At 37.5% G+C, this 26,814-nt stretch overlaps 1 protein-coding gene and 1 pseudogene across 5 annotated transcripts; both read left to right on the forward strand.

Moving 5' to 3' along the window:
• Positions 1-243: 243 nt before the first annotated feature.
• LOC148850134 (putative F-box protein At4g22030) lies at positions 244-1,658 on the forward strand (annotated as a pseudogene). Its single transcript, XR_016098864.1, has 3 exons — positions 244-361; positions 430-508; positions 591-1,658. The product of XR_016098864.1 is annotated as a putative F-box protein At4g22030 (transcript).
• Positions 1,659-3,528: 1,870 nt separating this feature from the next.
• LOC148850135 (nucleic acid binding protein) lies at positions 3,529-26,394 on the forward strand. Of its 4 annotated transcripts, none has more exons than XR_016099906.1 (9): positions 3,529-3,876; positions 8,188-8,927; positions 12,131-13,938; positions 16,302-16,537; positions 19,255-19,918; positions 20,021-20,102; positions 23,067-23,256; positions 25,530-25,577; positions 25,775-26,394. XR_016099906.1 is itself a non-coding variant. In XM_088947660.1 (9 exons), exons 3-9 carry the CDS (start codon positions 8,286-8,288, stop codon positions 25,976-25,978), a joined length of 3,684 nt encoding a protein of 1,227 aa, XP_088803786.1. In that variant the 5' UTR covers positions 3,614-3,876; positions 4,011-4,182; positions 8,188-8,285; the 3' UTR covers positions 25,979-26,394. The 4 variants fall into 4 exon arrangements, 3 of the variants coding, with proteins under 3 accessions (XP_088803785.1, XP_088803786.1, XP_088803787.1); XM_088947660.1 differs by lacking the exon at positions 23,067-23,256 and adding an exon at positions 4,011-4,182 and having other exon boundaries at positions 3,614-3,876; XM_088947661.1 differs by lacking the exon at positions 23,067-23,256 and adding an exon at positions 4,027-4,182 and having other exon boundaries at positions 3,614-3,876.
• Positions 26,395-26,814: the final 420 nt, after the last annotated feature.

A 26,814-nucleotide genomic window follows, 5' to 3' on the forward strand; every position in this document is an offset into this window, starting at 1 on the left:
TGCATAATACTATGTAGGAGGACGAGATATTCTCCATGTGTGGCTGCGATGTTATGTGGGTAGGCGTGGACAAAATTCTCGTGGGTAAGAGATCCGGAGTCGCCTAACACAAATTCAAATCTGCGCCCCATCCGCTCTCGCCCCACAAATGCCCCACACGCCTGTAGTGCGCCATCTGTCCCTTCACACGCTGTTCGCTTGTCCCCCAAAACTCCCAAAACATATTGTTTGAAATCTCAAAACTCTATCCCCACTTCCTCTCGAGTTTGTGCAGCTGGTCCCCTGACCCCTCGTTCTTCTCCCATCACCCGAGTTCTCTTCTCCTTCTGTGGCACCGGCGATCTACAACGACAACCGGCGGGTACTCTCCAAACTTTTTCACACATTTCTTATTTTTTCTTTCTTTTTGTTGATATTTTGGATTTTCAGAAATCAGAGAAATCGGCGGTAACAGTGCTTTGTCCTCCGGATCAGGCGATCTACAACGACAACCGGCGATCATGTGTAGGTACTCTTCAGCTCTCATATTTGAACTTTTTTCACACATTTCTTATTTTTTCTTTTTTTTTTATGATGTTTTGGTTTTTCAGAAATCAGAGAAACCGGCGGCAACTTGCAGCAACATGTGGAGCAGTGGGAGCACCACTTGTTGTGCTCAAGCTCTCATCCACTCTTTTGTATTCGGCAGCCACTGGGATGCTGCTGGTGATTAATAAGATCCATCCATCTCAACTAGCCGAGGAACAACGTAACGTTGCTAGGCTGTTCAAGCAGCTTAATGGGCAGATCCGAACAACCCTTGCCCTTGGCAATCCTACTGCTATGGATGTCAAGGATGCCATGGAGAAGGTATTGGCGCTTGACAAGGCCTACCCCCTTCCCCTGATTGGAACAATTCTCGACAAGTTCCCTGCAGCTGTAGAGCATGCTGTGTGGTGGCCGCAACAGCAGAAACGCTGCAGTCATCGGAGAGCCGAGAAGAACGGCTGGAGTGGGAAGCTGGAAGAGGAAATGAATCAGATTGTAGAGCTGCTCAAGATGAAAGATATCCAAGAGTATGTGAGGTTGAGCAAATTAGCTTTGAAAGTTAGCAAGATCTTAGCAATTACTTGTCCTTTACTCACTGGCTTGGCTGCCGTTGGGTCTGCTTTGGTGGGAATGGGATCGCCGTTGCATGGATCTTGGGCTGTGTTTTTGGGTGTGGTTGTGGAGTTATGGCAAGCGTGGTGAATACCTTGGAGCATGGTGGGCAAGTAGGAATGGTGTTTGAGATGTATCGGAGCTCTGCTGGCTTCTTTAGACTCATGGAAGAGTACATAAAATCCACTATCAAGGAAGGGAAAGCGGGGAGAAGAGAGAATGGAGAGTTATTTGAAATGAGGGTGGCTTTACAACTTGGTAGGAGCATTTCAGAGCTTAGAGATCTCGCTGCGTCATCAGCATCTTCATCAAGAGAGTTTGCAAGCAAGCTCTTCTGATTTTTTAAAACTGGATCGATTTTGATACCTACGTTCGTGGCTACACAAAGCTTCCTCTGGTATTTTAATCCTCAATTTTGTATAGAGCACCGCCTACCAAAAATAAATAAATAGGCCTTCTCATCGTGACTATTGTATATTTCCATAAAAATTCGATCGTACGTCTTTCTTCTTTCTCAACCTAGGTTCATCTATTTCGACAACTAACAGGTGGATAAAATCATGAATCGTGGTCTTCCATGTCCTTGTATGCACTGTTTGCCGCCGGTTTCTCTGATTTCTGAAAAATCAAAACATGGAAAAAAAAAGGGGTAATACCATATAAGGGCAACTTTTGGGGTTTAATATTAATAAAATAATATATTTTAAAAAAATTATAAATAAGTTAACTTTTTCAAAATAATATCAATAAAGGGCAAAAACACTATTTATCTTCTTCTTCTTGCCATTTGTTCACCAGAACTAAAGCCCATCATCGCCTCCGCCTCCGGCAACGTTGTCGGAGGCAGAGGTGGCGGTGGCGACACTGGTGGTTATTCCTCTGCTTGCCGCCAATGCCACCTTTGTCTCCACCCATCTTTGGCAACGTTGCCAGAGGCAGAGGCAAAGGTCGCGGCGTTGGATAGAGAAACCACCAGCGCCGCCGCCGCCACCTTTGTCTCCGGCCATCTCCAGCAACGTTATCGGAGGCGGAGGTGGAGGTGGGTGGTGGCGAGCAGCGGTTTTGGTGAACAAATGGCAAGAATAAGAAGATGGACGGTGTTTTGCCCTTTATTGATATTATTTTAAAAAAGTTAACCTATTTTTAATTTTTTTAAATATATTACTTTTATTGATATTAAATCCCAAAAGTTGCCCTTATATGCTAGAACCCCCCCCCCCCCCCCCAAAAAAAAAGAAAAAAATAAGAAATGTGTGAAAAAAGTTCAAATATGAGAGTTGGAGAGTACCTCCGGATGATTGCCCGTTGTCGTTGTAGATTGTCGGATCCAGAGGACAAAGCATTGTTGTCGTCAGTTTCTCTAATTTTTGAAAAACCAAAATATCATTAAAAAAAAGAAAAAAAAAGAAATGTGTGGAAAAGTTTAGCTAGAGAGTACCCACAGGTTGTCGTTGTAGATCGCTGGTGCCGGAAAAGGAAAAGAGAACTCGGGTGAGGGGAGAAGAACAATGGGTCAGGGGACCGGGAATAGGGTTTTGAGAATGTTTTGGGGCTAACCAGAGGGGCTAATGGGACATCCGTTAGCCCTGCACGCGGGACAAGCGAACACCGTGTGAAGTGATAGATGATGCACTACGGGCGTGTGGGGCGAGAGCGGGTGAGGTGCCCCACATCTGCGCACAAAGCATTCCACCGTGAGTTTACATTGGTGCCTCGTAGAGTGCCCCACAACACATCCCAACCGTGTATTAGGAACATCTCCCAACGCTTGTGGGGTGCCTTCGAATTCCCTTGGGAGATGTTCGTCACGTTTTCACTTCCCAACATTGCAGCCTTAAAGTTTATGGGAAGATGTTCCCGTTTTGAGTCTGGATCTCCTTCTCACAAGAACTCTGCTCACATCTACCTATGTAACATTGCAACCACACATGGAGAACATCTCATCCTCTTACATAATATTATGCATGGGAGATGTTATGTATGGGAGATGTTATGTATGGGAGATGTTCCCAATGAGTCCAGATCTCCTATTCACACAAACTCTACCCACATCTATCCACATATCATCACAGCCACACATGGAGAACATCTCATCCTCTTACATAGTGTCATAGTGTTTTGTGGGTAGACATGGGCATAGATCTTGTAGGCACGTAATATAGAGTGGTTATGAATTCATGAAGGTAGTGTGTTATAGCCTGTCGGTAGATATGGTCCGAGTTCTTGTGGGCAGAGAGATCTAGAGTCGTTTTTACTTTTTAGGGTCTCCTGTCGCCTAATGATTCTGGACGAGAACTCTGCCCACGTCCCATGTGTGGCTGCGATGTTATGTGGGTAAGCCCGGACATAGTTCTTGTGAGTCGGGGATCCGGAGTCGCCTAACACGGACTACATTCCCATGCGAGGGTAAGTTCGTAATTTTATAACCGATCGGAATCTTTGATTTCATCCAAAGCGCGCACAGCGTGTGATCGACCTCGCGAGCTCACGTCGCGATGGCTTCCACCGAGCAACCCCTGAAGAAGCGAAAGCTGTACGAACCCGCCTCTGAACCTCAGCAAGTCTTCGCCTCCCCTCCATCCCATGAAGAAATCATGAGAAAGCGAAGAAACAGAGAAGAAATTAGAAACGTCTACGACTGCTACCGGAGAATTAGGTTTTGTATCTCTCAGAAGGATGCTCATCTCATGCCCGACTTCGAACAGGCTTATCTCTCACTGATCACTGCTTCTAGAGGTTACTACAGTTATCTTCCCCTTCTACATTTTCCATCATTTTTGATTGATATATATTTATTTATTTATATATTTTCAGCGTAGCTTTCCTGAGTTTGATCTCCACGGGTAGTTAAAATATTGAATTCTTTCCAGATTATTCTCCATGCAGCTTCAAAATATATGAATGTAAAGCTTAAAATGTAAAGCATAACTGTAGCAGAAGAAAGAAGACTACTACGGCAGGAAGCCATGCAAGAAGCAAAACGCAAAGTAGAAATAAATGTCAATAAAGCCTTTCCCTGCATGCAACTTGCTTTCTAAAGTTGTGCGTATAGATCCCTTTTACGTTTCTGGTTTGGCCTCTCTTTTATTCTAGCAAAATTCGCACTTCTAATTATAGTTGTGTCTGTAGGTTTCAGGGCTTTATGTTGCAAAAGTAGGTTTTTTCCTGGGCTATCTGGAACCTGATCAATCCAACTTGTATTGGGCTAAGTTTCTACAGTTTAGGTTGTAAAACTACAATTTATCTTAAATCAATTGCCGTGGTTTGTGGAACTCCCACCCAATCCAATCGTGACTCTTTTATTTGTTTTATGTTCATATTAAAAATGTGGAACAATAAAAACGAAGCAAGTGGTTGCCTAGTTAAAAGGTTTTGGAATTTGTCTCATTGAGTGTTTTTTTTTTTTTTTTTTAATTTTAAGATTAAAGGTTTAAATATGCATACATGCATATACATATGCATCCTGTGGTAACCAACTGAACTCAATGGAGCTTGACCCTATTTAAATCAAGATTGATGTTCAGCATCAACATCTTTAAGTCTTGGGGTTGGGGGTTTAGGGTAGGTTAAACCGTTAAAGTATCATCATTTTCAACATAGTTATACTTCGACATAAACCTCAATGTCTTCTTACTTAGATCATCCAGGTGTCAACCTGAAAAGCTACCCGGATGGTGAATTTGATAGTTCAACTAGATGGTTTACCCAGTGAAATGAACCGGGAACCCTTTTAGCTGTTGGGTCACTGTTCGATTGGTTCAATTGTCATGGTCAACAATGGGTTGAAAACAATGGCTTCTTCTGATAGTTTGATGTGGGGTGTAAAGCAGCTACTGTTTAAAGTTGTAAGCCAAATGCATGAACCTTAATGTGAAAAATAAGAAAGAGGACTGTCTTTCAGCCATTATTTGTGGCTTAAATCAGGGTGCTGAAAAAATGTATCCATTTGGCCTGATTCTAGTGTTATTAGAAAGGCTATGGACATCCATTCTGGGTATTAGGTTCTTCTAGTGAAGATTTTGTATAAGCCTCTACAGAGGCAATTTGCAATCACTATGTCACTAGGCAATTCATGATTTAGTAGAGAAATGCCCATCTCATTTTATGGCTTTGTATGACATATTGCATCCCGATTGATGTGAGTTTTTTTTTTGATAAGTAATAAGATGTGTTTTATTAAAGATCAAATAAAACCTATCAAAGGATACAACATAAAAAGTCCACAGAGGCATGAGTTGCAGCCTCAAAAACAAACCAAGATTACAGTTGAGCCCAAAATAAATGATCCCTATGCACCCCTTGCTTAGCTAGGTCTGGGGTCTGCCAGCACATTAGTCGATCTTCTCTCCCACTGAACTCTCACTATTATGTTGGAAGTTAGCCATTTGGATCTTCTCATCACCCCCTAAACGACCAAGCTATAGTCTCCGGCTCCTTCAGTCACTCAACTACAAGTTTAGAATCAGCTTCAATTAGCAAACTCCCAAAGTTCAGCTCTCTAGAAATCTGTGCTCCCTATAGGACTGCTTGAACCCCTGCACCAATAACATCCCCCATTCCAATTGGACCAGAAAATAGGCAACAATTTGATCCTCTGTTTTTCTAAAAACTCCTCTAGTATTAGAAGGCCCATGATTACCGAGGCTTTTGCCATCAAAGTTTAGCTCGATAAAGCCTTCTTTAGGGGGCTTCCAAGCTACTATAGGCTTGTCCTTAACCAAAGAAGATTTAGCAACCAATTCCCAGTTTCTCAAAGGTTGACAAAGGAGAATTGTGAGAAAAGATCCAAAGCTTTATGGTCAGGTAGATGATGGTTGGGACTCTAGAACTTTGGCAAGGTGTATTGAAGCTTCTCCTTGGAAATCTATACATGTAATTCTTCTTTCTTTTTTGCCGCACATCAGATATGATCTCTGCTTTGGGAACTAGGTAAAATTTTGGGAGCACATTTGGGTGGGTGAGGTACCTTTGAAAGACCAATTTCCTTGTTTTCCCTTTCTTGGTATAAAGGCAAGGTTGTGTCTAGTTTATTTGTTCCTTCTCAGTCTAACTTTGGATTTGATTGGGATGTGGGGTTTAGAAGAGGCTTAAGGGATGTAGAGGTTGAAAATATTATGAATCTGGTTTAGATCTTAAATGGGGTGGTGTTGGATCCCTTTGAGAGGGATAAGAGATTGTGGACCCTAGCTCCCTCTGGGACCTTTTCTTGTGCTTCCTTCTTTAAGTCCCTCTTGCCTTCAATCAATAATTTTGCACATAAATTTCCAGTAAAGGATATTTGGGGTGAGCCGATTCCTCCAAGGATTGGAGTCTTTTGTTGGGAAGCCTTCATGGAAAGGTGTAATGGTGAAATTTCCTACCACCTGTTAATTTCTTGCCCCTTTTCTACTATTATTTGGGACTAGTTCATTTCCTTATTTTCGTTGCAGGTGGACCCCACCGCCAAATATTCAAAGCTTGTTTAGCTCTTTGTTCCTTCAATGGCCCAAGAAAGGGGAAAGATGATGTGGAGGTGTTTGCGGGATGCTATTTGTTGGACTCTATGGAAGGAAAGGAATGCCAGAACCTTTTATGAGAATGAAATGAGTAAAGAAACTCTTATTGAAGTAATAACAGTTAGGGTGGTGCATTGGCTAAAGTCCTTGGACATGTTTGATGATATTTCTACGGATATGTTGCTGAATAGCTGGTAGGTGGTGGCTAATTTGGCTCTAGTTCTCTCTTTTGTTTGTCCTATGTGGTCACCACCAGGCTGTGGCTTTATAAAGTTAAATTTTGATGGTAGTAGTGAGGGCAATCCAGGTCCGTCAGGTGTAGGAGGCGTTTTTAGAGATGAGGATGGAAAGGTGCTTGCAATGCATTCAGGTCCCATTGGGGTTGGGGGCTCTCTTAAAGCTGAGGTCTATGCTGTACTGGAGGGTACAAGGAAGACTAAGGAACTGAATTTACAAAAGTTAGTCGTTGAAGGGGACTCAAAGCTGGTGTTAAGCTGGTTACAAAAGGAAAGTGGCTGTAGAAATTTGCTAATGAGAGGAGGGAGACTAAACGGTTAACTAGGGGGCTGGAAATCCAGTTTCAGTGGGTTAAGAGAACAGCGAATGCATTTGCAGATGCTTTGGCAAAGCAGGGGGTGGGAAGGGAATCGGGGATCAAATGTTCTGGGCTGTGTTGTAAGTTTTTTCTTTGTTGTCCTCTCAGAGAGAGTTAAGCCTTTTTATCTCTCTATGAATTGCTGTAATTAAATTCATTATTAATATAATGGTTTCCTGTTATTGATAAAAAAAGATCCAAAGCTTTGGCCCAATTGATGCGAGATATGTGGAAGATTTCTTCTTCTTCTTCTTCAGTACCAAGAGTTTGAAGGAATTAGCACCTTTAATGTGTTAGTATCACTCCAGCAGTTGTGGGAAAATATAATACTTTGTTAATGTGAATCTGACCTACAAATATAAACCTGACTTGCTAACATAACTCCTAAACTAATTAGGAAAACAAACACCTAGTGTGATTGAGAAAACCGGCTTCTGATGCAACTAGGAGAACCAAATCCAAATGCAAAAAGAAAAATAACTGAAAAAATTATCAATAAAGCAGTGCACTAGTTTTTTTCCCCAAAAGGCCCATCTTAGGAGGATGGGAGTATTAAATAAAGAGAAAAGCACAACAAATAAGAGAAAAAATGCCTTTTATTTTCATTTTTCTTAAGAGCAATAGTGAAGATATTAAAAAAGAGTGATAGTTTGGGTGTAGGCCATTTTTGATGGATAGGGGGCATCTCCAGGGAAAAGACATAAAAGGTCTTGTTGTCTTTTCAGAATAGTTATTTTTTAACTTTTAGTTACAGGGTGTACCACATTTATCTGAATGGGGTGTTCCAAGACCTTAAGGGTGCCATTTACATGTACAACATTTGGGTGCTACCTTGAACAGGTGGACTATTGCCAGTGGCTATACTAGTTATTCTAAGATCATGTGCCTTACTCCAATGATATTCCACAAAGTTGCTTATTATGTAAAATTTTTCTATGTTACATGGTGAAAACACAGGTTGTACAAGTGCACAGCGTATTGTAGCTGAACTCATTCCTCGATATGCTTCATATTGCCCAACTGCTCTTGAAGCTGCTGCTAAGGTTGCAGTCAATATGTACAATTGGAGCCTGGCTGTGATAATCAGAGGGGATGACACTGATGGTGTTGCATTTCAGACAGCTAAAGCCTGTAGTTTTGGTCTAGTAGAAATCTGCTGTACTGCTGCATCAGAGGCACCGACATCATCTGTTATTCGAGGCATTTGCTCTGCAGTTTTTCTGATTGTCCTTACTTTCTTTGTATCCTCATTTGAGGGCAAGGATATATATCAGATTGGTGATAGGGAAATTGAAAAAATACAAGATTTCAAGGATTCTTTTTGTGAGGTAAAGCAGAAAATTGCAGATGAAGATGAAACTGAAGTATCTAAATTATTCAAGTTCCGGGCCCTAAGTCTGCTCAGGATTTTCTTCCTTTGTCCCAAGAATTTACTTGCAGCTTGTTTTGAGCTCTTCATTTCTGGTGCAACGGATGGAGTTTGTAAAGGACATTACTTTCTAAGGCAGGTGACAAACCAGTTTGGTGTTGATGATGTAACTCGTCCTTCGGACCAGATCAATGATGATCAGCCATGTACTGTTTCTGCCCAGACAAATACTGAAGGTACCGCGGTTAGTAGCGAGGGGCTAAAATCAGATGACAACCACATGTTGGAGAATGCATCTATTGTTTCAAAAAACTGCTTGATGGGACTGGTAATACTAGATCATTTATTCAAATTCTTAGATGGATGGAAAGCCTTGATTTTGGGTGCTATCACACTGTTCTGTGTTAGCAATAAATTTTATGGACAAAATTACAAACTCTTTAAGGCTACTATACATACATAAAATGTTTTTAATATTAAAATTTTTATTTTGTTACAGCCTTCACCTTGTAAAAATAATTTTGGCCCATCAGATAGCCCTTAATGGATGAGGTGGCAATAAAAGAATTGTATTTTATGGTGAGTGATTAATAATAAATATTTTAAGTCCCTTACTTCTTCAGTCAAGATTGTCCATTCAATTGGAAAGCTTTTAACCAATAGACTAGTAAACAATTTTTTGTTTTTTTGGTTAGTAATAGACTAGTAAGTTATCAATTATATGTCATTGTCAAGGACTTGCAGTATTATATTCATTGGTTTAACTGTTTATTATAATTTTAAAAATTGCAAATTTTGTTAAACTTAGAATTCAGTTTTTTAATAGGATAACATAATAAAGGTTATGGCTTTCTCCCTTTTTATTATCCTAGATTCCTGGGTTTTCTTACCAAAGCTTAAAATATCTCTGGCTCTCTGCTTATACTGACAGGAAAAGTATCTACTTTTTTTTTTTAAATTTTTATGCAAAATTCAAGTTAAAATTTCTACCATTTTTCTATGAAATTGAATTCATTTATTGGGATAAAGATAACAAAAATCATGCCAAAAGTTTAGGCTTGAAGATCATATTTCATGGTTTAAGATTCCGTTTTTCTTTGTCTGTAATTGCACTTCTTTAAAATTTCAATTAATTTGGTTTAGTGGTTTATATATCTTTCTTCTGCAAGGGCTTCTAATTAGATGGTTGATTCTAAGAAAAGTTGATGAAAAAAGAAGAGGTTGTGTTGTACAATGTTATTAAAAGGCAGCAAAAGATGTTGTAGTCATAGTCTCCACAAAGAACAAACCACAAGCAAACTGGAAACCCCCACTAGAAGGTATGGTAAAATTGAATTTTGACAGAAGCTGTCAAGGTAACCCAGGGCCATCGGGCATAGGAGGGATTCTGAGAGATAAAGACAACAACTTCCTGTCTTTATTTTCAGGACCAGCGGGTGTTGGTGATTCTACAAGGGCTGAGATACTAGCAATGGTACAAGGCATACAGATGGCCAGTCAACTTGGAGTGGAAAACTTGATAGTTGAGGGGGACTCCAAGGTAGTAGTGGGCTGGCTGACAAATCCAGAAACAGTTTGTTAGGGTTACAGGGATCTGTTAAAGAAAGCTAACTGGCTGACAAGAAATATGACAGTCAAGGTTCAGTGGGTTAGCAGATCGGCAAATGCAATGGCTGATTCTCTGGCTAAACAAGGGGTATCAAGGGGAGACCTGTTTTGGGCTACCTTGTAATTGTAATTCAGGTTTGTGTGTGTTTATTTGCATATGGTTCAGTCCTGGGGGGTGGGGAGGTAATACCTTGTACCTCCTCCTAGGCTGACTGTACACTCTTTCTTTGATTAATAAAATTACTCTCATTTATCAAAAAAAAAAAAAAGACGTTGTAGTCATAGTGAGTGTGCAATTTAATTTTAAAAGCTTCCAACTTAGAATCCGATTTAGTTTAAAAAACATAACCAACGCATGGTACAATATATGGCGGTAGAGCTTCTCCTAAATACGTTTATGGGAATGACCAGTGACAGGGTCCATTGTTCCCCCAGCCAGGAGGTGTCTACAGATGCAAGACAAATATGGATGCACATCTATGATACCTGGATACCTGTACAAGGGTGTCGTATCGTATTGGGAGTTTACTTTTCTTCCTTTCAAAAAGGAGGTGGTGGATTTTTTTTAAGAAAAAAATATATATCCTAGGTAGTTTCCTAGGTTCCATAACCATATTTCCTTAATAATTATCCACAATTTTCACAAGAGAAGCATAAACTTCATGTTAAAGTTGAAAAAATCAACATATTTGTGAGAAGATAAAGAAGAAAGAAAAGAAAATTCAAAAAGTATAGGGGCTGAACCCCTTTTTTGTTTTAGAAAAAGAAGAAAGAAAAGAAGATGTGTTGATTAGACAAAATTTTAAGTTCTTCCTTATTGGTTCAGGTTTTGAAGTCTTTGAGGGTTCAATACAGCATTTAGCAATGTCTGTGTTGATTAAACCCTAACAAATATGAAAATAATAAAAAGAAATTAGTATATAAACACACAAAATTAATATTTTAGTTTAATAATGTCTATTTTATAATTCATCAAAAATTTCTATTTTATAATTATAATCTCAAATAATTAAGAATATAAAAATATTTTATAACACAATGTACAAAAACTGCTTGGCGATTAGGGAAGGTGAGCTTCCATGGCGCCTTGTCACCTAGGTGCTGCCTTGACAACTGTCAATATCCTCCTTGGTAGTGGTCAATGTCTTTCTTGAAGAGCATGAAACTCACAAAGATCATAGTACAACTTTGATGTTGCATGTAGTGATGAATCCTGTTGTTCGTTCATTGTGTATGTTACATTTCTTCATTAGAGGCACATCATGTGCTAATGAAGAACTATTTTTAAGCATTTTATGAAATTCCACGCTTTGAATCATTTCACTTCTTTTGTTAAAAAAATACATTCTCTAAATGTTTGGAACATAATTTCATTACTCTGTAGTTTGTACTATCCATATAGTTTTAAGCATTACAGCTTGTGATTTTATGATCTTTGCATATCTGCATATCTGCATGGCAATGCTTTCTCTATTTATTTCTATATTTGATAATTAAGTAATATTTTTCTATTATGTATAAATCTATTCTCTACAAAAAGGATCAACACTCGTGCTGTCAAAATAAACCTTCCTGTTTTCTGCAACAAGTAGTGTGATACTATTTTTAACCTGTATTTTCAAATTTTATATTATCATCCTGTATTATTAGGTTAATTTGTCTTCAGTTACAATAAAATAATATGGTCAAGGTTTTGGTAATAGATTTTCCCCCTTACATAAAAGCATGAACACAAATAGCGCAATAGGATATGGTATAAATTCAACATATGTAAAACACGGGAGCAAATTCAAATTTCCTAGGATTTAGAAATACAGGTGCAAAAGGCCATAATATATGTATTTATATGTGCATATGTATTATGTATGACTTGTAGTCTTTAATATTTCCTGGTGAAAACTGTTTCTTGTCTATTTTATGCAGGTTATCAGAAAAGATCAATCTTTGAAAGCTTGGATATTCTCTAGGTATAAGAAGTTATGTAAATTGGTAGGTTCTGAGGCTGTATCAGAGATTTCATCAGCTCTAGGGAGAGTCTTTGAATCTTTCACAGAACTTGTGGAGAAAGCAGAAAGCCAGGAGGATAGTGATGAGGATAGTTCTGATCCATCAAAATACATCAGTCGACAGTATTTGATGCCTAGGATCACTAGTCAACACGATAACCCTGGTGAAATATCAAGGAAGGGCTCCAATTCTAGAATTTGTGATTTATCTGTTGGTGATGCATTTTATGAGGACCGGGAATCAGCTGACAAAGTTTCAGGGCGATCTGGAAAACCCTGTGGCCCAGTAGTTCCACATGGGCCTGTGAGTGAGAGTTCAAATCATAAATGTGGAGAGCCAGGGTCTACAAAGGAGTTGGAGACTGGAGAGCGTGGAGACTCGCACTATGATAGGACTTCCATACGGAAGGACCTGGTGAATAGCCAGTTGCTTTCACCTGCAACCAGAAAGCCATTGGAGTTCACAAAAGATGCATTTGAAGGTGGAGGCCATCTTGCTCATTTTGAGAAGAATCAAGTTTCAAACATGGACCTTGGCTTGTCTGCCATGAAATCCACCAGTGGAGTTGGCATTGCTGTTTTGTCATCTTCCAAACAACAATTTCCCCTAAGATATCATTCAACTGGTCAGACTGTTTGGTACTCTGATGGTGATCCTGCAGCCATGGACATATATTCAGCTTCTCAACATCTTTGGTTGGGTTGTCTTGGCCCTGAAGCATCAGAAACTCTAGTTAGGTTTCAGATTGAGAAATTTGGTCCTATAGAAAACTTTTTCTTTTTTCCTGCTAAAGGATTTGCTTTGGTTGAGTTCAGAAATATTATGGATGCTATAAAAGCTCGTGAGCATATGCGAGGATCTTCCCCTTGGGGTGCCTGCCTTCGCATAAAGTTTCTAGATATTGGATTGGGAAGTAGAGGAGCTATTAGTGGTGTTGCAGTTGGTGCTAGTTGCCATGTTTATATTGGCAAGGTCTCAAGCCAATGGGCCAAAGATGAGATTCTTCATGAGTTAAGAAAAGTGAGTTTCAAGAGCCCTCGCATGGTCATTGATCTTTCTAGTGAAAGTGCCTTGCTGATGGAATTTGAAACTGCCGAAGAAGCTACAACCGTGATGGTACATCTTAGGCAACATCGCAAAGAAAATGAGTACAATCTACAGCTGACTAGAACCTTGACATTAAATGCAGGTTCAGATGATGTTGCAAGGTCTCATATGGAAGGTGCAAGATTTGGTCCGACCCCCATTCGTGCTGATTTTAGAAACACTAACCTTGGAAGCATGGCTGTTAGCATGAGTGGCTCACCTTGTGTTACATCTGTTCTTGATAGTCCTGTTGACAGTTGTAAGACAAGGATGTCTCAGTTATCTTCCTTGCTTTCGTCTTTATGTACAAAATACAATATTGGTCAGAGTTCAAGTTCTTTTGAGAGCCATACATTTAGGAATCATCACTCACTTAACATTAGGGATGAAGATAGAGTGCCAACAAACACTCTCTGGATTGGACAACCAGATACTGGCTCGTCATTTGTCACAGATGATGAACTAACGACTATTTGCAATCTTGCAGTTGGAAATGTCGGTTCTGTTGTCAGACTGACACAAGCAAATATGCAGATGGGTTCTTGTTTTTTAGTTGAATTCAGCAGTATAGATGCAGCTATTGCAACTTTGAAAAATCTTAGGAATTGTCCTGGGATGTTTTTTCAGGCTCATTTCAGGTTGGCAATCACCATTCTGTTACTGACTCTTTCTCATTCTAATTGAATTGCAAGTTTCCTTTATGATCCTGCGATTGTTCTTGTTATTTTTCTTTTTGGAGTTTTGTCCTTTCAAAAGCCTGCCATTAACAAAAATCTCAAAGGGACTTGGGTAGTTCCATATTAGAGTCCCCTCTTGAACGACTTAAATGGTCCTGCCACTAAATAATGTGTCTAGGTCCTCAAAATATGGAATTGATTAAGACGATAGTCAGAGAATACGAGTTCAGATGGGCTGCCAACAGAGCACGCCCCACAGCCCATCCCTTCCATGCATTGGGAGCATCTCCCATGCTTGTAATGGGGAGATGCTCCCAATTCACAGAGGGGATGGGCTGTGGGGCGCATGTGGGGCACGCTCTGTGGGGAGCTCATCCTGTCTCAGAGTATACTATTTGCCATCATTATTGCTGCTGGAAAAAGAAATTTTTATTAAATCATCATCATCTTCATCATCATCATCATCATCTAAGCCTTATTCTCAATTACATGGGTTGGCTACATGAATCCTGTTTCACCATTCTGTTCTGTTGAATGCCAAACCCATTGTCAATTGTGAGTGCTTAAATCATTTCTTACTACTTTGACCCATGTACTTTTTGGTCTACCCCTAGCCCTTTTAGCCCCTTAAACTTTTTTTTTGGTAAGCAACAGGGTGAATTTCATTAAATAAGAAAAGAAACCACACTGCTCAGAACCATAGCAGGTGGGAAAACTTACAACAGATCCTCAGCACAGGCCAAGGAAGGCTGGGCCTGGGTAACCCCAATCCAAACTGTCTTTTCCTACCCCCAATCTTGCCATGGAATCAGCTAACATATTTTCAAGCTGGTACCTAAGGAGTGAGCCAATCTCACCAACTGTCTAAACTGCCAAGGCATTTGTTCCTGAGAATTCACCCACAAATGACTGTTTGACAGTCCCTCTTAACCACTATATTCAATAACCCTTGCTGGCCTATCAGTTTAAGGCCTTGAATTAAAGCCAACAGTTCTGTCCTTAGAGAGTATCCAAACCCAGCTGGCCCTGAATAACTGAGAATTACATTGCCATCAGAATCCCTAACCACTCCTCCCACTCCAGAGTTCCCAGGATTTCCAAAAGAGCACCCATTAAAGTTTAGTTTGCAGCTTCCATCCCCGGGTGGAGTCCATTCCATCACCCTTCGAAGCATCTTGTTATTAAAACCTGCAATAATGTTCCACCCTCTTAGTAGGTCTCAGGCTTACCCCTTCAAATTTTAACAGATTGCTTCTTCCTATGGGTGTTGTAGGTAGTCTTCTATGTATGTTACTACCATCTTAGCCCACCTTCTCTCATTTTATTACCTATTGGAGCTTCTCCTAGGTTCCTCCAAATGACTTCATTTTTTACCCTATCCTTTCTAGTTTTCCATTCATCCATCTCAGCATATGCATTTCTTCCACACATTTTTTTTTTGGTACATATTGTTTCTTGACTGCTCAAAACTTTGCTCCATATAGCATAACTGGCCTTACAACTATTTTATAAAATTTCCTTTTAATCTAAGTTGTATTCGCTTATCAAATAAGACTCCAGATGTACCCTTCCTTTTTGCCCATCCTGCTATAATTCTATGGGTGACATCCACCTCAATCTCTCCCTTGCTATGAATTATTGGACCAAGGTACTAGAAAAGGTCACATTATTTTTTTAATCAAACTTACAATATTTCTGGTTTCGTCCTACCTATTTATGACATCTTGTTTCTAAGGAACTTGTCCATAGACAATTAAATTATCATTAGCCTATTCATTAATAAAATAAGAATAAGACAGAGACAATCAAACTTCAGTTGCCTTTTTTTTTCTGCTTTTCTTTTGATCTGTCCAAAGAAAAATATACTGTTTACACCCTTTGGACATGAGACACTAGAGATTTTTTTTTTTTTAAAAGCTTGTCCACAGACATATACATTTACACAGAAGCATTTAGAGTGGGATTTCATAAATTTGGAGAGTTATGCAGTGACATTTTGGTAAATCCACCATATTCATACTGTAGCTGAGTCAGACACGTATTTGGAAAGTCAGACATGAATCATCTTGCAAGTCCCATCCAAAGGTGGGGTGTTCATACAAAACTAGCAGCAACTTTCTAATGTTAATGTCATTGATTATTTACTTCATTTTATTATCTGACAATTGGGTGTTAGAGGTTTCATTTTTAAATACCCTGATTGTGTCTTTATTTCTTAGAAGCGTTGTATCCTGTTACAATCTCATGAATATCAGAGTTTTTGCCAGTAAAATGTTTTAGGATTCCATCTTATGAAGGCTTCTCTTTCTGCTTTGAATGAACAGCCAACCAGGGGAGCACCATAATACGCCCTTTACAGTTAAATCTGGTAACAAAACTCATGAACTTGTATCCCCAAGAATAAAACTAGAGAGCCGTGGAGCTTCTGTGCAAGGTGGGCATGCATTTCAGACAAACTGGACCATACCTGGCTGTGCAGAGATGCTAGAGGTTGGGGTGAGAAAAGTTGACAACCTAGATGGTTACGATAGTGGCATGGCAGTGGATCATTCACAAGCAGGTAATATTTCAGTGGGAAACTGACAAAGTCAATTCTTCACCATAAGCTTTGGACAAGTTGCCAAAATCTTACAATTCATGGTCCAAATAATGAACCTCAAGGTTTTTGATTCAAGTCTTACATCTGAATCCTTTTCTTGAAAAACAAACTTAGAATTACTGTTTAAAAATCCTTACTAGCACAAGATTTTTTTAAGGTTATCAGGACTTCTTTAGAAATATTGGTTTTCAGTGTAGAAACATTTTATGTTGTTAATTGACTTTCAAGTCAAACTTGATTATATCATCTTATTTTTTCCAGACAAGTGGTAAAGTCTGTTGCATTAAGCTTGTACATTGTATATGGATTAACAACAGGATTGAATTTGATTTCTATATAAATTTTAGTTTTTTATTATAATTTTAATTTTTTGACAAATTTCTAAAAGTAGAAATAATTTTACAATTTATGATACTATTCATGATTTGATTGAATTCAACCTTCTCTTCGATTTATAATGACATTATGATTTTCAAAACATTATGGAAGCAACTGCCTGTATATTGCCAACTATTGTTATAAAACCCATTTCAGAAAAGAGGGTTCAACTATTTGAATGTCAACTTTTTGAGAATCCAGTTTCATTAAACCTTGACCTTAATCAATAAATATTTTACCCTTACTCAAGAAAAACAAAAGGGGTTTAATTATTGACCAGTCAAAAAACTGTGAAACTGCAATATTAAACGTTGACCTGTTTGAACCATTCAATAGTTGAATGTTTTGTCCAGCGTGCAAAATTGTAAGTTCCTAGTTACTTTTAACTTTGATGATGTATTATAACTGTGACAATTCCATATAAGTCCTACACATTAAAATATTCATTACATGGGGAGTGGGCATCTGAACTCCATGACAACCAGAACCTACCGATCCACAAGGAGGTGGTCACTTACAGAAGTCTGCTTGTTGTTGAGCCACTGTTACCTGACTATATTGCCAATACTCTCCAACAGGATGGTTGTACCATCAATTGCTGGGAAATTATGGTACCTGGATATGTGTACAAGGATGCCATATCTTGTTCAGTTTTTAGTGTGAACTTTCGTATCTGACACTGTATCCAGTTGTATCCTTTCCATATCCAGGTAATGTGGCTAGTAAAAGCTCTTGGATGTACGTGAATATTTAGGATGCAATAACACTACAGGATAGCTCACAAATGCACATCAGTGCATCTTAACCATATCATTATGTGTCATATAATCATTAAAATCACTTAGATATTACTTAACATTCCAGAAACAGGAGGTCATTGACTCCTAAAAAATGAAGGGTAGAATATTATTCTCTCTTTTTGGTTATTGGATTATATGATAATAAATATGTACTTTTGTACCATAAAATAATGAAAACATAATAGGGATGTATACATACTATTTTTAGATGCATTGGTTTTCAATTTATTGATATTAATTATGGCATTCTGCATAATTGATGTGAGTGGAATGAAGAAAAAAAATCATGAAGCCAATCTCAAATAGTTAGGATTAGTGTTGTTGAGTTGAGCATTTATAAATTATGTTGTTTAATATAAATAAAAATTTCATCTTCACTTACTGTTTAGTGAATTCATGTTAATTCTTATAGCTAGCTAAAATAGATATATTTTCTGTTATTAAACCTCATAAGTAGTTATTTATGCTGATTTACATGATTTTCTTTAGTGTTTCTTTTTTTTTTTTTGGTAATAGTTTAGTGTTTCCACGTGTACCTTTATTTCCTTTAGTTGTGTCCAAATGTTTCAATGTGTGCCTACAATATGTATTAACCATATGCTCTTCAATACCAGTGTTCATGGATATTACACATTGATATTTGTTGCTCAATGAGGACCATACAAGCTTTTCTTTCTCTGTTAGGATGATATACAGAAGCATTCCATGTACTATGCCGTTAAAACTGAACGGAAGGGGAGATTGATACAGCAGGGTTATTCCAGTCCAGAGTGGTGGATCATCAGTGCACTTAAGTGCTAATAGTTCTATACATTTATTAGTTCTAAATAGTATTATTTCTCATCCTCTCTCTGTAATTTGAATCCCCACTCTCTACTAAAAAATAAATGAAAAACAGAAACAGAAAAAATAGAAAATAGAAAACAAAATTTTCTAAAAGAACCTACCTTTCCTGCTTCAATCTCTAATTGTTTTCCTCAAAATGAAACTCTTACTCCCAAACCATGTGCATGGATGAGAATGCTCCTTTTGGTAGTTTTTGCTCTTTTTTTTTTTTAATTTTATACTGAACAAAGCAATACATATTGAGTCATCCTGTTCATACGGTTTTCCAATAAAGGAAACAAGAGTTAATGCAGTTTTGACCAAATTCTTTATGTTGTGTGAATTTAACTCTCAAGTCAACCTGACATTATGTCTGGTTTCCAAGCCAAAAAAATATTTATATGGCTAAATCTGCTTTCCAGAACATCAGTCGTATCATTAATATTGTTTGAGTTAATATATTTAATATTTTTATGTGATAACTTCTATTTGTGTCTCTCTACTTGTTTCTTTATTTTGAGAGGTGCACATTTCTGAGACTCCATAGCCACGTTAGAAGCCCTTTTTCCTGTTTCCATGATTTTTCTTTTTGTAATATATATAGGCAACTGTTTGCCCATCTCCACAAATGGTTGCAATAATGTGCACTCAAGGACTTTATTGGTAATATTTCAGATGTTCATGCTGTTTCTAATGCCAGCGAACAATTGTGGATGTACAAGAAACCTGAAACTGAGTTGCAGTTTTCAGCACCTGGGAGCATGCCATGTCCACCGGCGGCAACACAGGGTATTGTACCACCACCACCACCACCACCAATTCAAACATCTATGTTTATGCGGCCTGTTTACCTTGCCCCAAACAATTCCTGGGAGAAACAGAGTATGAATCATCCATTGCCTCTGAACCAGATCCCACCAGGCATTATGCCAAATAGCATTCATGTTAATGCAGGTCCAGCCCCTTTTTTGCCTGCTTCTGTAACTCCACTTGCACAAATATCAGGGAATTCCATGCAATTTGACCAGATGGTTGCATTGCCTACATTACCACCTTTATCACCACCACCACCTCCCCCTCCTGACATGCCACCTCCATTACCTCCATCTCCACCTCCTTTGCCTCTCTCTCTGCCACCTCTGGTTCCACCTCCACCCAGCTCTCCTCCTCCACTTCCACCCAGTGTTGAACCTTCCAATACAGAAAATGCTGGGCAACCGCTACAATATCCATGGCAGGGTGCACTTTGTAAAAGTGGGGTCCATTACTGTACAATATATGCACAAAGAGAAGATTCAGATGTTTGCAAGTATTCCAATGCCATGTCTGAACCTACAGAGTAAGGGCATCATTTTGCTTTTCCTTTTCTCACTAAATTGAAAAAAACTCCATGGGACACAGTTCAGTTTATAGCTGAAGCCTGTATTTGTACTTAATGCAGATGGCCAGTGAGGTTGGATATGACAAAACGAACAGATTTTCGGCATGTAAAGTCAACATTTAGCAGCACCCCACCACATAAAGTGAGTTATTTGAGTGTGTTTTGTTCTTACTGATAACATCTTTTAAGGATTAAATTATCTCTTCTGAATCTTTTATTTTGGTCCATAACCTTAATTGTTGTTATTGTTATTTTGGATCGTACATTAACCAAGGCTAGCATGAAAGTTAGACCACTAAATGCTTAATACCTAAATGAGTACTACCTTCTGCTTATGTGTCTGTGTTTGTGGTGTTTTAGATTTCTTCTTCAGCTAAATGTATGACTTCACAGGTACAATGAATAATGGTAACAAATTGCACTACCTAGTTCATGTCTTTCTTGATTCAGAGGAAAGGAAATAAGTAGAATGGCATTCATCTGATAAAGATAGGAAATTTAATTGCATTGGAGTACTCATCCAGTTTTACTCTTACCTAATATCTATTGTTACAATAGGCCTAGTAGTCTTTCACTTTTTGTAAGACAGAGAATGATATCTTTCCATTTTCAGTTTTCTGGTAAGATGCCAAAACAAACTATAAAATTGTAACCAGTGATGATTTTTTATGCATTATGGTTCTTTTTCTCTTTATCAAGTAAATGGACAGATTTTGTTTTGGGCCATTTACTAAAACACCCCTATAGTTTCACAGATTTACTAAAACCTACCCTATAGTTTGCGTTTTACTAAAACACCCTCTATTGTTTGCAACCAATTTACTTAATCAACCTTCTGTTAGATGGAAGTGGAAAATGATGGTTTTGACCCCAATTTCTATCATTTTCTACCTGAAACAAATCTCTATAGTACTATCATCATCATGTGAAGCAGAAAACCACCATGATTGACGTCTATTCTTCATCTTGAGCCCCCCTCTCTCACGATCAGTTCATCATCTTAAGTTAGGGAGTATGTTATTTACACCTCAAATCTATTATTAGCAGACAAAAGATGGAGCCCAGAAAATGGCACCTATCTGAAATGTGAAGCCTCAATCAACACACTCAATGCCTTTTCCAACCAAGTTCTTTTGCGGGGGGAGGTCTTTCTTTCTAAAAGCTTGATATGAATGGGATATTTTTGAAATAAAGAACCTTGGGCCCATGACCTTAAACATTTTCAACTTGGTTTAGGTGGTATGTTGCCATTTCTAGACAAACAACACAAATGGTTTATGCCAGCAAACATGAAATAAGTTGGTTTATACAAAATTTACACTTCCACTTCCTACCTGAGAAAATCAAAGGTGGATGATCATACTTCTATTCTCCAATGATGATAGGAAGTCACTATTTCTCCAAAGGCCCTGAAAAAAGTACACAAATTTTGTGTAGCCTTAAATGGAACTTTGAACTTTGCTTCTATCTCATCTTAATTTTAGATGGCTCTCCCCAATCTTTGACAGAATTCACCAAAGGTATGCAAAACTGTTTGTGTTTCTCCACTTAAGACATTGTAAATTAATAGCCATCAGGAGTAAATCAATGATTGATTTTTGTAAATGGATCTTCAGTAAGCATTAGCATCAAGTGATAAGGTAAATGATGCATTGCATCACATTGACAAGCACCTTAGACATTAGCTCTAATGGATATGATGTGGCATGCTACTTATGCAGTTACCTTACGGATTAGTTTGGTTAATTTTTTAAGCAGCAATATGTAGTGGCATTTTTACCTTTCCTGGATCCAAAAATAATATTTTCCTTGATCATTAATTCTGAAATCTATTCATAAATGGAGTTATACATTTAAATGCACTAGATAACATAAATGTTGGTCAAGTTGAAAATATTAGAGTTTTTTTTAATAATAGGGGAGGGGGGGTGGGAGCAACAGCAAGATGGGATAAGCTGAACAAGATAAAACTTCTAAACAAAATTACTATGTTTACCAAAAAAAAAAAATACTAGTGCTCTAAGTCCACATGAATCACCAAAGTTTGAATATATGCTTATTTAACAAGTAGCATTACTAAACCCATGTTTTCATGCTTTGTTTATTTCTTTCATATGTTAAAGTATAGGGCAATGTTTATGTATCAATCTTTATGCACATGCATAAAAGGTATCGTGCTTTTTTTATCAATAACACGTTCTATTAATTAATCACATAAATAGTTACAAAGAGGAAGATAAACTTTCTTATCTTCCAACTGAAGCTTGAGCCCCCAAGAAAGGAAAAAAAAAGAAAATGAGTTTCACCTGGGCCCAAAACATTGACTCCCTCTCCACCCCTTGTTTATTTCTAACCCATCAGCAAAAGAGTTAGCTGATCTTTTCACCCAACTGATCTTGACTTCCATCTCTTGAACCAGCCACCTAAATTTCCTCCTCTCATTTCTGTAATTGCATAACCCACTGTTGTCTTTATTCAGCCACCCTACCACCACCTCCGAGTCCCCTTCAGTTATGAGTTTTCTTATATTCATCTCCTTAGCTCTCTGGACTCCTTCCATAACTGCATAGATCTTGGCTCTAAGAGAGTCACCCACTCCAATTGGGCCTGAGAACAGGGTGAAACAATCCCATTCTCATCCTTAAAAACGCCCCCAATCGCTTAGTGGCATAAAAGGTATCATATCAAGCATTATAGTTGTTGTGCATGGCATTCTTTTCATCTGACAAATATCCTAGTTAAAGAGTTTCCCCACAAAGAAAATTCTGAATAATGCATTGATACGAGAATTAATTTGTACAAGTAGATGTATCTGTAAATGGGTCCCTAGAAGTAAATGGACCTCTGAAGGCTGTTTCCATAAAAGTAAAAGCATGTGCTGGTTCTCTTTAGGTATATGTCGACCTCCAAAATTCATGGTATGGGGAAACACCACCAAGTAAATATTAAATTATTTTTTGTTTTGGTAATTAAATTGTTGATTTCAAAACATAATAAAAACATAAAAACTGAAGCAAAATTTTGAGATCTTACTGTTGGCACCTGTGCTTTTTTCGGAAATGGTGAATGTATTAGTATTAATATGTATGAGTGTGTATGTACATAGGAACATGACAAGAAACATGCCCATACCAACCAGCAAAAAGACCTTTCCATGTCATACAAAGATTCAAAAGAAAAACAGGAGGGTCTGAGACACCCCTGAAATCCTTGTAGATGGCAATACACACCGAGGTTGTGTTCACCAAAAACCACTTCTATTGGTGAGGCTGTGACAAAAAGCTTATGCCAGAAAGGTATGATACTGGAAGAGCTTTGACCAATCAAAATCCCCCTTTGAATTTTGATGAATGCTACTTGATTGGATTAAAAGATCGGCTAATTCCCTAGCTGATGGTTTAGCTAAACAAGGGGCAGAAAGGGATTCACTGTTTTGGGCTAAGCTGTAACTATAGTGTGTTTTTTCTTTCTTTTTTTCCTTTTCATGTGGTTCTTTGCTGCTCTTGGAAGATAAGTGTGTTTGTCTTCCTCTTGTAAATTTTCTATTGATGATTTAATGAAAGTGTTATTGATAAAAAAAAAATGCTACTTGATTGGATACTAAATTTATGATATTGGTTGATTGGTTATACGTTTTTCTGGTATCATGTCTTTCCAGTATCATAGTTGAACCCTACTCCAAAATATCTCAGAAAAAAAAAATGAAAGCAGAGTAAGTGGTAACCGTTCAATGGAGTAACATGTGACTGTTGGACTCATCTTCTCATTGCAGTGTATACAAAAGCCTAGATATCCATTCCATGCCTCTAACTTGTAGCTTGTCTTTGCCTCTTTGGTTAAACACTTGATTAAGTAGGAGTAAGCTTTAAACCTTCAATTTCAGTGTAAACTTTGGCCCATGTCGAAGTGGAATTAATTTGTAGAAGTTTATAGAAACCTAGAGAAATATTGTAAGATTGTGGAAATTATGAAAACACTATGAAATTGTTGGAAATTTATGATAAACCTTTAGAAGAATAAATAATAAACATTGTAAAATTGTAGAAGTGGAATTAATGAATAGAAGTTTATAAACATCAGTACACAGTTAGGACTCATTATAGAACCAAAATAACATGTCAGAAGAGAAAATATAGAGTGTTGAAAGCGATATGTAATTGCACACGTATGGTATTCTGAAAATCCAAATAATATATATAAATAGTTTACAGCCATCATCATATGTAATGCATCATTATCACAAATAAATACAACAATTAGGCATTCATTTGTGCTTATTTGAAATTTTCAAATATAGTTTTGATCTTTTGGTTTTCCCTTCTATTTCTTTACACAAACACCTATCTTTCTTTTTTTTTTAATGTTTTTTAGAGTTTTATTTGGCATGCATCTGTGTTTTGACAAATTATATGTAAATCTTTTAATGCTATGGGTAATAATATTTTGATTTGAATAATCAAATCTTACTGCAATTTTAGAACTAAAATTTATCAAAGTTCTACCTAAAACTTGACAGCGAAAGTTTTGCTTTGATTTCTACAGAAATGGAAGCATTTTAGTGGAATTTAGTGCATATTTTTCATGATACCAATGTTTACAAGTGCTTACAAAGAAAATGGGACTAAAGAAAATAAAATAGAAGAAAGAAAAAAAACAAAAGGAAATAAAATAAATATATAAAAAAGGGCACAAAAACCCAAGTACAGAAAAACTTTACATGGTTAATGTGCTATTTTCTTACAAATTTATGAGGAGAATCTCTTATGTGTAAATAAGATAGCATTTAATGTATTGTTTTCTTAAATAGACAAAATATTGAGGAGAGTCTATAATAATACAACTGAATTGGTTGGGAAAAACTTTCCTTGAGAAATTAGGACTCAATTAACTGCTTGCTCCTGCTTTTGTGCATGGTAAATAGGTATAAATTTAGTAAGAGTTAATTCTTTTGGGTGGACTTTGGTTGTCTTATCCTCATGTAATCTAAAATTCCAATTCATCCTCATGTAATCAAGTAGTATGCTTTATATCAATCTTCTCTCAAAAAAGTAGTATGATGCCCTTTCTTGGCATCACCTTTTCAGGAAATTCAACTGTATATGTTGAGGTAAAGTTATTGACAAAAAACAAGTAGATGATGGGATGTGCAAGAATACAGAGTATTATGAACAGACATCTCTTTCTATCACATAAGTTACTCACTTAAAGGCCTTCCACCATACAAAGAGGCACTCTAAATCCCTGATCTATATGAAGACCATCTTTGGTTTCATTTCCCTGGAAGTCCATCTGATATACATGTTCATATCTCCATTTGTTGAGGAAAAGAAATGTTTAAATAGTGTATACCACACCTATTCTTGTCAATCCAATTAGTAATCCTTATTATGACTTTCTAAGTTGAACATGGTATTTTTCCTTTTTCTATGTATGTAATCATCCGTCAGGTTTTCCATTTTCTTACAGGCATGTAAATATTTACTTATATGGAGAAAAATTAACATGTATCTTTCTTCTGGTTGTTTATATTTTTGCGACTTTCTGTCTCACATTTTGAAATGTGATGCAGAGAGAGATCTGTCGGCTGTTCCCTGTGACCGCTGGTGACCATAAAGGCGTAAGTTCTTACCTCATTTATGGAAATAACTTTGGTTGCTAATCTGACATGTGTATAATGAATCTTTTCCTAACAGGACTTGTATATATACACTCTTGAACCTAATGACAAATAAATTTGTCAGGGAAAGGTTGTAGATCTTTGTATATACGAGTGTAAAGTGGTAGTACTCTAACAATTTTATGATTTTATTACAGTTTCAGGATTTCATATCATACCTGAATCAGAGGGAATGTGCGGGAGTGATCAAGATCCCATCAGGGAAATCCATGTGGGCAAGATTACTCTTCATTCTTCCCTACTCAACTGATACTTGTTCCATGTTTTCCATTGCTCCTAATCCATCAGAGTGCCTCATTGCTTTAGTTTTGCCAAAGGAGACAAGTTTTGAATGGGTATGAATCTCCATTTTTGGGATAAGGAAAAGCATACAAATGAGAAGTTTCTACTCAACTCCTTGGGTTCAATCTCTCAAACACTTAGAAGGCAAGAAATTCTCTATAGAAGATACTTCATGGTTCGTTTGATAGAGACCATTCATCACATGTATAACGCTTGCTCTGATATAATTTGATATAGCTGCTAAAGGGCCTCCTAAAACAGTAGGATGTTATGGCAATTTCAAACAATATAGTTGAGTTACCTCATCTCAAGAAAGATAAGGAAGAAAGAAAAAAATGAATAGAATAAGAAACCCTTCACTGATTCAAAATTAGGGAATGTTGTAAGACTTGATCATATGAGGTTATTGAGGTAGACTTTTGGGAATTACAACTAGAAGCAGAAAGAAGAGAAACGGTTCCAATCAATTTTCAAATTTACGGTCTACTCTGTTTTTGTGTTGCAGTAATCTGCATAACAAGCCTTTCCTTTATTCTTGGAACCGATGTTAATTTTAAGCACAAAAATTGTATCAGCTTGCAAATAGGTTGCACACTTGCACTAGCTCTACAAATGTGTATCGTAAACGATAAATGCCGTCTTTTATTCTGTTCTTGCAATATGTTGGTTACTTGGTTAAGCAAGCCACTACTAAAAAGTTATTTCCTGAATTAATAGGAAGCCAAGTGTCTGAACTGGGGCTCTAGTCTGACCACATTACTTATATATATATATATATATATATATATCTGATGGCATGAAATGCTTGATCTGGATGTTGAATTGCTAACCTGGAAAAGGGTGGCCAAGCAGTTCATTTCCATGTCGGTTTTTCAAAACCTTGAGCTTTGGCCAT

This window comes from Nelumbo lutea, chromosome 5 (assembly GCF_056320005.1).
Source record: "Nelumbo lutea isolate HS-2025 chromosome 5, American lotus-T2T, whole genome shotgun sequence".
NCBI lineage: Eukaryota > Viridiplantae > Streptophyta > Magnoliopsida > Proteales > Nelumbonaceae > Nelumbo > Nelumbo lutea.

Coding starts and splice junctions, on each gene's coding strand:
- LOC148850135 (XM_088947659.1), top strand. CDS start 3,636: ATGGCTTCCACCGAGCAACCCCTGAAGAAGCGAAAGCTGTACGAACCC. Junction 8,928..12,130: donor AAAACTGCTTGATGGGACTG/GTAATACTAGAT, acceptor TATTTTATGCAG/GTTATCAGAAAAGATCAATC. Junction 19,919..20,020: donor GCCATGTCTGAACCTACAGA/GTAAGGGCATCA, acceptor TACTTAATGCAG/ATGGCCAGTGAGGTTGGATA.